Raw genomic sequence first — 14,890 nt, forward strand, 5'->3', positions numbered from 1 at the left:
AATAAAAAAATGTGAGGCAGATCTATATGAACAAACAGAAAGAAGACTGCGACATGTCAAATTTAAACATGTATAGCAGGGCACCTGGCTGGCTCAGTTGGTTGGAGCATGTGACTCTTGATCTCAGGGTTGTAAGTTCAAGCCCCATGTTGGGTATAGAAGTGACTTAAAAATCTTTAAAAAAATAAAATAAAAATAAAAGTATATTGCATCCCACTGAATCTGATGGACCCTCCTTGATGACCTGAATGACAGAAGCAAAAAAAAAGTATATTGCAAAACAAGATGCGATTTTCACATTTTATAAAGATATTTATGTAATCTCTAAAGACACTGAAAAATATTTGCAAGGATATACATCAAACTGCTAGAGATAGTAGGAAGAGGGACTGGAGAAAGGAATGGGAATTTGCACTCTTTTTGTGTCTGAATTTGTTGCAACCAGCATATATTGTTCTTAGAAAAACATTTCAAAAAGAGTTCTATTTTTAAAAAGGAAGATATTTACAAGTAAGCCCTGAAGGTATCACAGCCTACTCATTTCTTTTCTAAGCCGAGATCTCCATTCTTTGGTTATAATTTCTCTAAATCCAGTACTCGAAAGCACTTTCCTGAGGCCCTGAGGGGAGCCACAGATGGGCCTCCTCCAGCGCTGGCCTCCTCCTACCAATCTCTTCCCCACAGCATTTCCCCAAACGTACTCTTCCACTCCCCCCGCCCCCACTCTTTCCCAGCCACTCACACAACTACCAGTATGATCCTGCTCTACCAGTGCAACAGGAAGCAAGCACCCCAAAAGATGCACCTCTGCCCAGTGGGACACAACTCACGGTTTCACTCCTTGACCTGAGTGCAGAAGAGCAGTCAGAGTGATAAACAAGAGTGGAAGGGACAAGCAAGAGCACAGGTATGTCAGACCTACCACTTCAGATACAAATCCCGCCCACCACTGAGGAGAGTATTTTTCAAAACAAAACCAATCACACCAAATATAAGAAAACCACCACTAGCAAGTCAGATGAACGATTATGTTCCAAATGTGATGGGTTTATTTTATTTTACTCTGATGCAAAACCAAAGATTCCACTACAGCACAGAGACCAATATATTAAAAGGTCATGAAAAAGTGGTGTGGGACATGCAGGACGTGATGTACAAACTGGAGGATCGGGTCATTTCCTTTGTAACGTGACACTACATTGTCGCTGAGGAACACATTTAAAATAACACTGCGGAACTCAACTGAAATGTGGCACAAACATGACAACTTCCAGGCATGCCTTCAAGTACCTCCCTTAGGATGGACTTGCAATCTCTAGACCTCAGTGTGGGGAGGATTACAATTCTTTGGAAGAATAAAAAGTTCACACTTTTGAAATGTCACAGAATTTTAAGGCCAAAACATAGTGGGTTCTCTTCACCTCCAGGGACAAATCGGATGCTTTACTCAAAACCACATTAAGCTTCTAGTTCAAATCCCAACCCAACCTTGTGACCTCCTGCATTGAAGTTCTTTCCGTCGATTAAAGCTGATAGGGTCAGTTTGACACCTAGGAAGAAGAAAACACCACAATCACTCATAACAAGTATTATAATCAGATCTTCATTCTATAGAAACAATGGATGGAGTCAAGGGCACAGATTACAGCTGGGTGTAAGAGTTACAAGCATTCAGGTATGACTAAGTCAACACAGGGTTATCTATAATCATCTGATCTGCAATGAGCAAAGCATAATCACAGCAAACTTCATCTGGAGTTCAGGGTTAAGAATAATAAGTGATCAACCAAACTCACAAGCCAGAGTGACCAAATTCTAGTAAGAAATATATAAATACTTTTTAAGCAAAAGCACTTGATCTGTTTTACTTTGTATGAACAACTGTGACAAAATGGTCTGAATTGACCTGCAGTTGGTTGTAGGTTTTTTGTTTATTTTTTTTTTAAAGATTTTGTTTATTTATTTGACAGAGACACAGCGAGAGAGGGAACACAAGCAGAGGGAGTGGGAGAGGGAGAAGCAGGCTTCCCGCGGAGCAGGGACCCCGATGTGGGGCTCGATCCCAGGACCCCGGGATCATGACCTGAGCCGAAGGCAGACGTTCAACAACTGAGCCACCCAGGCGCCACCTGGTTGTAGGTTTTATAGGTTATTTTCATTATTCCTCCATTACCTCCTACCCACGCCCATTGTTATTAATTCCTTTACTCACCAGGTCGAAGGGTCTGAGTATAACCCAGTCCAATCAGGCTGGCATTATTTACTTTAGCCTAAGGTTAGGAGATGAAATAGAAACAGTTAGAAAACAATCAACTTCATAATATGTAAGTCCAGTACAACCACAATTTCATGCATCAGATTTCCAAAACTAAAGCAACTTCAGGCCAATCTAGAACTACCAAAACTGAAAATTTAATTGGTATGGATAGGAGGGTCCTCGAGAATGCATGCTTAAAGGGCTCAAGCAAAAATTTTAAAACACTGTGCATCCAAATACCCCTGGTGTACTGAATTTTTTGAGATGTCAGTTTACAACCTCTGACAGTGGTTAAAACATGAACTCTGGTGAGAGAAGATCTGGATTCCAAGACTTTGGGCAAGTTACCTGACCTCTCCAAGTCTCAGTTCCCTCATCTATAAAATGGGCATGAGGATACTACTCACCACATGGAGTAGTTGGGAGGATTAAATGAGATACTACACATTAAGCCCTTAGCACAGTACCTGAAATTTAAGAGCTCAATTAGTGTCATTATTAATAAGAATTATTAATAGCAACAGGAATAGTAATCAAATCCCATGAATTTACAGATAAGAAAATTTTGAGGCCAAAGGGATAAAATGACTCCAGAAGGTCAGACAACAGCCTATATTTAAATATAGGAGGAACTCGGACTAGAATCCAGGTTCCAGGACTTGAAGTACAATACTCTTTTCACTACACAATGACCACCTCACTAAAGTTAATAAAGAACATGCACACAACAACCAAATCACAACATTCATTTACAACTTAGCTGAAACCCAATCTTGTAGCACATTCTTACAGACAGAGAAGTTCTACAATCCAGCTTGTATTTAGCAGCGATGCCAAAACGGGTATTGTTACTGCCAGCCGTCCAAGCAAGGTTTATTGACGTTTCAATCTTCTCGTTAACCTTCTGGTAGATAGACCCTCCAAATTCAGTGCCATCATTCCTATTTTCATGGTACAAGAAAAGTCATAAATACCTAGTTTGTACCACTCATGGAAACAAATTCTAAGACTCTTTAAACAAGGATCTCATTTTGCAACTATCTATTTCAGCAAACTTCTAGTATAAATGACTACCAAACAAAACAAGGAACTAAATCCAGTTACGTAATTTATAACTGGCTAATTAAAGTGTAATTAACATTTGATTCATTTACTTAGCTCCCCACAATGTAAATTTCTTAGACATAATTCAGTTATGCACAAAGGCAGATACCTCAGGTAAATATGAACTATGTCTTTGAGATGTTCAAAGAATTTAGAACCCTAAAAGTAGAGTTCAATAAAGATTCCTGCAAAACAAAAAATACAGCAGTACAAGAAAAAAGCCAATCCTGGACTTCATTTGAAACGACCCTAGAGTCAGAAAGCACCACCCCCACAATACCTAGGGTGTACTGCTCTAGAGAAGTGCCTAAATTATTGCTTCAAAGCATCCCAGAACTTAAGAGTCCCTGAGTTTTCATGGTTTTCCTGATCATACTGTTTCATCGATTTTAATGCCACTGTCTAGGCCACTGCTTGACTTTATTTCAGGCATTACATTGAACTGGAATGTCTAGTGGAGAGCAATCTACAACACTTCGAAAACACAGAGTTCTTCCTTTGCCTTTTTTTTTCCGGTATACTAACAGTGCCCAGTAGGCCAAGACATAAACTATAATTTAAAAGTTCAAATTCATTTAACCAATAAGATGCAGCCTTCAGAACTGAATCCAGGATTGCTTTGAGGACTTCTGCTTCTTCTGAATGCAATAAGGGTGGCTGGGTTGTGACCAAGGGTACCCGAAAACCTCCGCAGAATCACTGGGGATGGTCCAGGATGCTCAGATCAATTAGGTGGTTGCTCTTCATGATCCAGACTGGCTTCCAGATACTGCTAAGCTGAGTAAGGCACCAGAGGAAGCAGAAATATTTCCAAAGAATTCCTTTTATCAGGAGGTAACCTATGCCCGGGCTCTCTCCATCCCAATGGTTCTTGTACAGATTCTAGACCTTCCTAAAGTTTGGGGTACAGACTGAGAGGCCAGTAACTACCAGTAGCCCAGCACAATGCACCAAGTGCATTTACCTCTGGCAATGTTTTGCTGACTCAGAAAATAGTACAGTGAGGCTGGATGTCCACCAAAGCATATTAAATGCAAGTACGATCATTTCTAACCTTCTCAACATGCTAATGGCTACCATCTTTTTGGGCGACTGCACCAGTGCTAAAGGCGGAATAAATTATAAACACTCACACATGAGTGTGCAGCTGGAAGTCTGCAGCCTTATAACCCAGGGCAAAATTATTCTGTGACAGTTTGGATTTGGCTGTGTCAAAACTCATCTGATAGCCAGCAAGCCAACCCTCAAAGGCTAACACAGCCCAGCCATAGATGGTTGGTCCAGAAAAATCTATATCAACATTACTGCCAAGACTGAAACAATCCCGTTTATAAGAGGCCTTCAATTTTCCACTCTTCTTTCTGTTAGAAATAAAAACAACACAACGAAAACAACATGAGTTTCTACTACTGTCCAGAAATCTTTATAGAGTAAGATATCCTCTCTCCCCCAATGTAAATACGATTTTGGTAGATGGCATACATATAGTAAAGTTTCAAATGACTTAACTCTACAAATATACTTTTGTTAGGATTAGAAATGCATATACTGGGGTGCCTGGGTGGCTCAGTCATTAAGCGTCTGCCTTCGGCTCAGGTCATGATCCTGGGGTCCCGGGATCGAGTGCCGCATCAGGCTCCCTGCTCAGCGGGGAGTCTGCTTTCCCTGCCACTGTACTCTCTCTCGTGCACTCTCTCTCTCAAATAAATTCTTTAAAAAAAAAAAGAAAAAAAGAAATGCATATACTATTTTTACCTTTTCTTCACTGTAAGTTCAAATGACAGGATATTTCATGATTAATATCATGGAGGGATGAACAAAAGTATAAAAAGGAATAAGCTATTTCAGTACCAAATTAATAACCTGAATATGTATTTATTCATGAGAACCCAAATTTCTTTAAATGTTTTTATAAATGCCCAAATGCTACAAAATGTTAACACCTGACACACTTCACTTCTAAGTTATAACCTATCATGAAGAGAAGTGGTTTTTTTTTTTTTTTTTTAAAGGATACAGTCCTTTGGTAAACATATTTATTTTCCTTAGGGTCACTATTTTCTCCCTGGACAACATTAGATGGATGGAAGAGAAGTGTACACTTTTGAAAGACAGTACTGAAAACATGAAATTGGTCTTAATCATCCTTGTCCTATTTAATCAGGCTTCTGAGAATATTTGTCTGGAAGATAACTGTGTGGCAGGAATGACACACGTTGTTACAGCTAAGGAAAAATGACACTTTGACTTTTTCTAGCACCGACCCATGTGAGGCGGAATAGGAAACAACATGATCCCCATTTTTTAGACAAAGAAACTGAAGCAGATAGGTTAGCAGATTTCTAAAGGCTAAGAAAGCACATCAGTAGCAGAACTACTGCTTATAGTGTTCCCCAGCCAGATTACACTGTTTTCTTAAGAAATTAACTTCTCAGGGGCACCTGGGTGGCTCAGAGTTGAGCATCCGACTCTTGATTTCAGCTCAGGTCAGGATTCAGAGTCCTGGGATAAAGCCCCACTCCTGGCTCCGCACTTAGAGGGGAGTCTGCTTCTCCCTCTCCCTCTGTCCCTCCCCCTGCTCTCTCTCTCTCTCAAATAAATCTTAAAAAAAAAAAAAAGAAATTAACTTCTCAGCAAAATACCACATCCATGAATCTTTAGAATAGCTTAAGAATTATCTAGTCTTGGAATGCCTGGCTGGCTCAGTTGGTAGAGCGTGCAATTCTTGATCACTCGGTTGTGAGTCTGAGCCCTACACTGGGTGTGGAGATTACTTAAAAATAAAATCTTTAAAAAAAAAAAAGAGGGCGCCTGGGTGGCTCAGTTGGTTAAGCGACTGCCTTCGGCTCAGGTCATGATCCTGGAGTCCCGGGATCGAGTCCTGCATCAGGCTCCCTGCTCGGCGGGGAGTCTGCTTCTCCCTCTGACCCTCCTCCCTCTCATGCTCTCTGTCTCTCATTCTCTCTGTCTCAAATAAATAAATAAAATCTTTTAAAAAAAAAGAAAGAAGAAAAAGAAATATCTGCCCTTCTAGCTCCTGAACTTTTCCTACACATGCCTCTTTGGACTAGCTTTGTATTTTTGTTCATCTGTTCAATTTTCAAATCAAAACTTTACCCTGCTTCAAAGGAATCCTCCTTTCTCTTTACTAGACATACAAGGTCTCTCTGGTGTTCCTAACAGCAACCTCCTAAGTTCTCCCTGCATCTAAACTTTTCATTGCAATTCCCTAGTCTAAAGCGCTCTCTCCCTACAGTCTACAAAAACATTTCAGAAAATAGGGTTTGGATAATTACCCTGTGTTTGGTACAAATATGGTATCAAGAGTCAGTTTCAACCCTTCAGCCAACTGAAAAACAAAGATTTAAAATAAACAATTAGTAATTTTCTATTTTTTCGACCCAAGAAACCAATTTAAAGTTTTCTCTAACTTCCTAACAACAACAAAAAGGAGTCATTAAAGTAAGCCAAATATTAAGTTACTTACTAAATTACATCTTTATCCTTCCCCTCCCTCCTTACCCCAGGTTTCATCAGATTCTCTCACCAAAAACCAGGTTTAAATATGTGGGCCAAATTCTATCACAGCCAATAACATTAATTACAGTAAAAAAACAACAAAATTCCAATACAACCAGGTAATCTTGATACTCTCTTGAAATTACTGTAATGAGATAACCTGACATTTAACAAACCAACCTAAGGAATTTATTCAGCTACATATATATGTTAACTATCTATGGTAGTATGCATGTAGACAGACCTCAAAAAACAGTGCCCTGTACATAGCAAATACTTAATAAATATCTGCTGATTAATTTTTCTCTTTGAAGACATTACAGAATTTAAAAACATTTTTCTATGGAGCAATTTTGCAACGATTACAAAATAAAATCAAACTACCTCACTGTGAATAGTTTGGTTTACCCAGAGGAGGCTCAGTTACAATCAGAACTGGTCAGAACAAAGATGTAATGTCATAATTATGGACTCACAGTTTTACTTTCTAGAAATCTAAGACATATCAAAGAAGGCCACATGCACAGAAAAAATATGGCTACTATCTAGGTTATGGATAATAACATTTTATCTGCAAGATAAATTTAACCTACAAATAACTTCTAATGCCTTCTCTTACCTTATTCTCTAAAGAGATTTCTGTTCCGAGAGTATTGTCTGTGTTCCATTTCTGGGTGAAGGTAAGTCCATAGTTACAGACCTTATATTTGGTCTCTAGGTTGCCTGACGCTTTCCCTGTATCAGTGTAAGCATGACCAGAAGTAGAAAATTCCTGATAAGCAAGAAAAATAATTACTTTAAAATCAACTCATCAAACAGAAAATACTCATCTCAGAAAGTAGTGTTCAATGCATCAGAAACCAATAGTTTGTTACAATGTATTTCCTGCTTTCTCATTTCTAAAGTTTAACCAGTTTCAGATCTTTCCATTATTCCACCTCTCTTACTAATACTTCTTGTTCCATATACTCTCTTACTAAAATGGGAATCTTAAATTCTCTCCTTTAAAAGAGAAATTACTGAAAATAAATGCCTTTACTAAAAAGACAAAAATATTGAATCATAAACATTTTACTTTCATGACCTGAAAAAAGATTATTCATTCTCTATCATATCTTTCAAGCCATTAATTAATTTTAAAATCCTTAAAAATCCCCAAACACTAGAAAGGACTACCCTACCCTCTTTTTTGTTGTTGTTGTGTTTTTTAAAGATTTTATTTATTTATTTGAGAGGGGAGAGAATACATGAGCATGCAAGAGCAGGGGGAGGGAGAAGCAGACTCCCCACTGAGCAGGGAGCCCCACATGGGGCTCAATCCAAGGACCCGGGGATCATGACCTGAGGCGAAGGCAGACGCTTAACCAACTGAGCCACCCCGATGCCCCATCCCTACCCTCTTTAAATAGAACTTCAGTGCATTAAAAAAAATTTTTTTTTAATTTTTATTATGGTAAAATACACCTAACATAAAATTTACCATTTTTAAGTGTGCAGTTCAGTGGCATTAAGTACAGTACACGATCACGAAAACTTTATTGCTTTGGTCCACAAAACTATCGGTAAAATTTTTGATATAAACAATCTCAATATTTGAAAGTATGTACCCATTTTTCAAAACAAAATGGAAGGGTATAAATTATCTCTCTTTCTCCCTTCTCCCCATCTACCTTTTAAAGTGCTTTCTATCAAATAGTTACTATGAACACCTTAAAATATATCCTCCTCCCTAGGTAGGTGTCCTTTCAGTCATATGACAATGAGCAACAGGAAACAGATCTCCCTCCAAAAGGAAGCAAACAGTCAACACCTGTCACTGACAATCTATGAACTGTCAAGAAAAAAAACCCTTCTGATTGGCCCTGTTTTTAGAGAACATTTCTGAACTACTGCCAACAGTCATGAAATGCTGCCAGCCCTGAGCAGTTCTGTTTCCCTGCCCACAGTATGAATCCTCCCTTTACCAAACAGCCTGCTCCTTACCTCTAGCTCTACATGCTGATGAAACTGGGAAACTATGATCTGTTTATCAACACCATGCAGGAAGTTTTCCAAGAGAGTATCATGCTGCACATTTTAGGGTAAGGCCTCAGTACAAAATGACAAACGCTAATCATGTTTAATAGTCCACACAATTATTTAATGCGAGCACTGCTTTCTTTTAGTAGATCCAACTATCCAGTGTTTTATTTTTTACATATACCTCTCATAAACTTGAAAGTATAGCACAGATAAACCTCATTTTTAGTGTTAGGAATACTTCACACACAAAACTAAAGTAAAAGTGTATTTAGTCTACATTTTTTCCTTGTTACCATCATTTCTTACTTTGAAGCTCTCTCAAAAGTCTAAAATATCAGAAGTACAAATCTTAAAGGCCAGAATTTTTCTAAGTTAAAAAGTTTAACTGGCTCACAATTGCTTTAGTTGTTCTCTAACTTCTTCATTAGATCAAACAGTGCAAAATACATTTATGACGTGCATATAACATCTGTAGCTCTACAGTAAAGGCTAGTAAGCAACAAAACCACCATAAAAATGTTACTGTTAAAAAGATGGCATATGATAAAAATATTAAGTGCAATCTAAGAACTGATTGAAGCAATGGATGAAATTTATCTTAAATCAATACCAGAGACCAAAAGCAGCCATAAAAACAAGCACACAAATATGCTCTATTTTTCTTACCATCTGAATGAATAGTCAGTTCCACACCACAGCAGCATGGAAGGGAGATAAAATTTTAGCCGATGATTTTTATAACATAAACCTAATTTGACCAAATTCTGAAACCCTATTCAAAGTTAGTATAATTTTCTATTTTAACAGAACCATATAACAATATGCCCAACCTAGTAGTAGCTGCATATATATTTATTTACCACTAGAAAAACCTAGGGAAAAAATGATAATGACAAACCAGGAGTATGAGACAAAGTATCATACAAATTCCACATTCTTTTAGCTCCTCTAATTAAATTATTATATCTGGAAATAAAATTAGCACTGGTTTAAATAGGTAAGTACCAAAAAGGTATGCTATCAATGAGCAGAAATCAGACAATGAGGTGAATGTAAAGTTCATCTATTTACCAGATTTACTGAATAAAAGTTCTGGTTAATGACACTTTGAAAATATGTCTATAGCCTTTACTATATTCTTAACTTCCAGTAAAAAAAGACTTCATGAACATCCAATAAAAACTGTAGATTAATCCTTTACATGCATTTTTAGTTCTACATTTGTTTTGATCAATCAGGAAGGGATAGACTAAAATTAATTTGTTTTTGTAAGAAGGCAATAAAACTTACATGAACCCAGTATAATGGAAGTAAAGTTTTTAGGACCCATATACATACTCATGAAAGTATAAACATATGATATGGGTCAAAAAAATACAGATATTTTATATCTCCTGAGAGTAAGACTAAGCATATTCTTATTATGAGGGGGGAGAATTCTTCTTCTTATTATTATTATGAGAACCTTTGTTCTCCCCCAAAATTCAACCTGATTGTCTAGGGCTAAGGGGAAGATACTCACTGAAATCTGAGAGTATGACAAAACTGTAAGGAAGACAGCACAGTGCCAAATGTACAGACTCACGGAACTAGACTAAACAACTTTTTAATAGCCTTTAAGTTAATTATGCTACATCTATTAAAATTATATTAGGTACTTACCACTCCACTACAGGACTTGGTTCTCAGATCTATTTTAACCATGCCAAATCCTAGACAAACAGAAAAACACAGTAATGTACAAAATGTGTTTTCACTCCAGTTTTTACAACTTAGAGATTATGAAAACAGTCCATGTACCTTCCATATGGAAAATACACAGTATCCTCGTTAGGTGAGAGTTCCATTAAAAACTGACGTATAATGAAATAAGTATAATTTTTAAGCTCTCAAAAAACAAAAATTAGCAGAAAATATTATGCTTATGTAAGTATAAACTTAAATAATTACACTAGTTAATAAGAAAAATCAAATGTAGGGGCGCCTGGGTGGCTCAGTTGTTAAGCATCTGCCTTCGGCTCAGGTCATGATCGCAGGGTCCTGGGATAGAGCCCCGCATCGGGCTCCCTGCTCCGTGGGAAGCATGCTACTCCCTCTCCCACTCCCCCTGCTTGTGTTCCCTCCCTCTCTCTGTGTCTCTGTCAAATAAAATCTTAAAAAAAAAAAAAGAAAAATCAAATGTACATAGCACAAAAATTAAAAGATTAAGTTTTAAAAATCAAAAATAAATATCCATTGGGGATCAAGAATATGTTACTCCAAAGAAGTCAAAAGTTGTGTCTTCACGCATTGCCATTATTTGGAGGAGGAAAAGTGCACCCCCCACTTTAACTGTCGCTAGGGCTAGCCAGAGGAGACAGAAGTATTACAGATTTCTATTACTTCATCTTACAGATAACATTAAATATGCAAATGTATATGCATGCATATATGTATATAATTGCTTTTAATGCTTGTAAGGCAGGCACTCTACCTCTAAAGAGTCAAGTCTAATAATCTGTTGACAGTTATCCCCTTAAATCTTGTGAAGTAGATTAATGTTAACCTCATTTTACTAGCACTGCATCTTGCATATAGTAATAAGCATTCAACACTAACCCTTACCCCAAATTGGAAATGTACAGTAGCATACTTACCATATCCTTTATTGAAGACATCCTTGGCGGCCTTTCCTAGGTCACAGTAAGTCGGTGTGTTACACATATCTTATAAAGAAAAATAAGGACAAAGGAATAAAAACAGCCATTTAGTATTTATTCACCCACAGTCCTCGTATTTTTTCCTGTGAGAAGAGGTATACAGTTTTCTCTTCCTTTGCATCATTAATGCTTATACCCTAATGCAAGCAAAGTTAGGAGAAGGCATTCTGCTTCTTTACAAAGAACTTTCCAGAATACTGGATAATAAAAGGGTTGTTTTCATGAGATTCACAGAGATCATCTTTCTGACTGCATTTCAAAGAAAAGAAATTTCTCACAGGCTGAAGGAGATGCTTTGTTAAACTGGGACTTTTTACTTAAAAAAAAAATATATATATATATATATATGCAAACTTTACATTGGAAAAACATTTCTTGGGCTGTTATAAAGCCAAGGGCTACTAAAGTGATAAGGTAAAACTGTTTTTGAAGAACTGTAAGAATAGATGCATTAAAAATCTTCAGGGTTAACATTTTTGCCACTGTGAAATTCAGCTCTTAAAATAAGAATTACCATACTAATTGGAATGCATTCATTCAGAATATGTCCTCTCTCAAAGCTCTTTTAAAAATAAAATTATATAATCTTACCCATTAGCCACAAACAGGATAAATTCTACCTGCAGTAATTCTGTTTATCAAAAATTGGTGTATACTCTGAAGTTAAAGCCTTCAAAAACCAAAGGTGCCTTCACTTTTCACCTTACCTACTTGGTATTCACACAGCTTTTCTACTGCCGATATGGCTCTCACATTAAAGTTCTCAGAAGCTCTATCTACACAGATAAACATACCACCCTTCTGCCCTCTTTGTATAATGGGAAATCTCTTCCTGCAGCAGCCTCAACAGCCATGGCTAACCAATTGTAGAACCATCTCAAGCAGTCCCATTCGCCCAATACCAGAAAAATCCAGAGCACCAGCTATCCCATGCAATTACTATGCCTGAACTACCCACACAATCAAACTAATATTTACTTATATTTAGCCTGGCTCTTAATCTGCCCTTCTGCTAAGTTTCTGCCTATACCATCACACCTGAACACAACACACCTTACGATGCACTTTTTAATTGTGAATCCATTAAAAATTTGTTCCTTAACCTAAACCTGTCAAATATGACAGACATTATATATATATGTATATATATATATATATATAGACTATATATATATATTAAGAGAGCAGGGTATAACATAAAATACATATCTAAAGAGGAAAGAATATAGTAAAGGTGAAAGAGTGAGTATAAATGTACTGACTCATACGATAATAAAACTTTGTCCTAAGCCAGGGTTTCAGAGTTCACTTCCAGGGCAATTCTTTTACAATTCAATTCCCTGCATTCAAATGATCCATTCTAGAATTGCCAACTGCAATTTGATATTACTCTTTATTATTTCAACCGATGCTGGTATCTGATGAAATCTGCCAGAAGTCTAAATTTGAGGAGGTCGGTACAGAAAGGCAGGCACTATATATTCAAATAAAAGTGTTAAGCCTTTACAGTCTGGATTTTCATCTACTGACAGGAGAAAAGATACACTTAACTCTTTAGAAACATCCATCTAATGACAGTCTTTTAGCATTTTGCTTTATTTTTTCAAAACCACTGCTAGACACTATGCAAAAGTGTAGCCCGTTTAGTTTACTAACTGATCTCAATTCTGCCTACTTCAAGCTTACTTTTTCAGGCCCACGATTCTGATGGGTAATGCACTGCTGGTATGATCAAGCAAAAAACAGAGAAGACACACAGACTTCATGTCACTCAGGAGTAAAGCTATCATCACATATTTCTATCAGCTCTACAAAATGCACTTGTTCGTTGGCATGCACAACGTACGAGGTTGCTTTAGATGCAGACAGAGGGGGAAGGGTTAATTAGGTAATACTGCTTTACACAATTACTAACTTGTCCGTAAAGAGCCCCTTTTGTTCCTCGTCTCGCCTTTTTCAGTTGCACGTACAGCATCCTCCCCTTGGCGATAAGGAGTGCTACAGAGCTCCCCTGATACTGGACAATTCCAGAGAGGAAGCTGGGGGCAGAGGGGTGGGGGTGGGTTTGGGGTTCGAGGATCCAACTTCCCTAGAAACCAACCTCCTTTCTGGCCTGACGCCTAGAAAGAAAGTCCTGTGGGCCCACCAGGAAGGGAGAGGGTCAGGCTCGGCGCTCCGAGCGCCGCTCCCCACGCCGGCGTTGCGGCTCCATCACTTGAGGCGGCCAGGGGAGCAAGGTCCCTTCTGCCCTCTGCGGCCCGGCCGGGCCCGCGCCCCGTTAGGCTCCTCTCTCCCTTCCAAGCCCTACGTTAGGCCGGCCTCCCGTTGGGTCCCCTGCTCGGCGGCGTACCGCCACCCACTCCAGCCCGCCCGGGCCGCCAGCCGCCCGGCTCACGGTCTCGGGCCCCCTCACCTCCAGCCAGAAGGCCTGTCTCGGTTCCGCTAGGGCAACGCTGAAGGTCTTCTTCAAACCAACGCCGTCCGCGCCTGCGCGGCCTCACTCTCCCCGCGGCGCCTGCGCGCCCCTACCCGCCCCTCCTGGGCACGGCGTTTGCGCCGTAGTGTCGCGCCGGAGTCGCGCGCCGCGGGTCTGAGTCCCGAGAGGAACAGCTGGAGCGAACCCAACTGTCTGGCTCCGTGTGCGCGCGTGCGCGAGAGGGCCCGGCGAGCAGGTGTCAGGAGCGGGAGTTGATGTAGGCAAAGAGGCCTGAGGGATCACACCTCTGTCCCTGAAGGGGCTCGCTCTCGCGAGAACGCCCGGAGGTTACTAGTTACTGTTGCTATGGGAGGGGCTGCGGGCGAGGCGGGCGAGGCGGGCGGAGAGGATCTGGGACGCAGCTGATGGATGCTGTGGACTGGCACGTTTCGTTCAGATGCCGAGCAGATCTTTATGGGAATTTCGTCTCCGACTGACTAAAATTCAAGAATGTGACCCTTAGGTTATCTCATCTTAAGGATGAGTAAACGGGGCCCCCAGGGGTAAGTGACGTGACTTATTCAAGATCACACGGGTAGCGATTGATTATAATTCAAAGGAGAGAGGAGATGGAGGAGAGAAAGCTCTTCTTTAGAGAATACCAACTAATAAATATAGAAGAAATTATAGAAAGAGGAAATCACCACTCTGGATCCACCAGTTTCAGGCAAAAACTATCAATAGATGCTAGACATTTGAAGATAGTCATACAGTTCCAAAGTATCAGCCTACAGATTACTAAAGAGAAAAAGAGTACCTTCACATCAGAGAAGTCACCCTTAACCAAGTAATCAAACTTAACATCACCAGGGA

At 39.2% G+C, this 14,890-nt stretch overlaps 1 protein-coding gene across 3 annotated transcripts; it reads right to left on the minus strand.

Moving 5' to 3' along the window:
- Positions 1-1,019: 1,019 nt before the first annotated feature.
- On the minus strand, positions 1,020-14,122 carry VDAC3 (voltage dependent anion channel 3). 3 transcript variants are annotated; one of them, XM_035003941.1, is made up of 11 exons: positions 14,015-14,113; positions 13,517-13,640; positions 11,539-11,607; positions 10,565-10,614; positions 9,569-9,571; positions 7,500-7,652; positions 6,658-6,710; positions 4,495-4,722; positions 3,048-3,198; positions 2,213-2,270; positions 1,020-1,550 (listed from the first exon to the last, which is right to left on the minus strand). In XM_035003941.1, the coding sequence occupies exons 3-11, from the start codon at positions 11,603-11,605 to the stop codon at positions 1,459-1,461; spliced, it is 855 nt and encodes a 284-aa protein (XP_034859832.1). In that variant the 5' UTR covers positions 11,606-11,607; positions 13,517-13,640; positions 14,015-14,113; the 3' UTR covers positions 1,020-1,458. The 3 variants fall into 3 exon arrangements, with proteins under 3 accessions (XP_034859832.1, XP_034859831.1, XP_034859833.1); XM_035003940.1 differs by lacking the exon at positions 13,517-13,640 and having other exon boundaries at positions 14,015-14,121; XM_035003942.1 differs by lacking the exons at positions 9,569-9,571; positions 13,517-13,640 and having other exon boundaries at positions 14,015-14,122.
- Positions 14,123-14,890: the final 768 nt, after the last annotated feature.

The sequence above is a fragment of the Mirounga leonina genome, unplaced genomic scaffold, assembly GCF_011800145.1.
Source record: "Mirounga leonina isolate KUSES-001 unplaced genomic scaffold, KU_Mleo_1.0 Mir_128, whole genome shotgun sequence".
NCBI lineage: Eukaryota > Metazoa > Chordata > Mammalia > Carnivora > Phocidae > Mirounga > Mirounga leonina.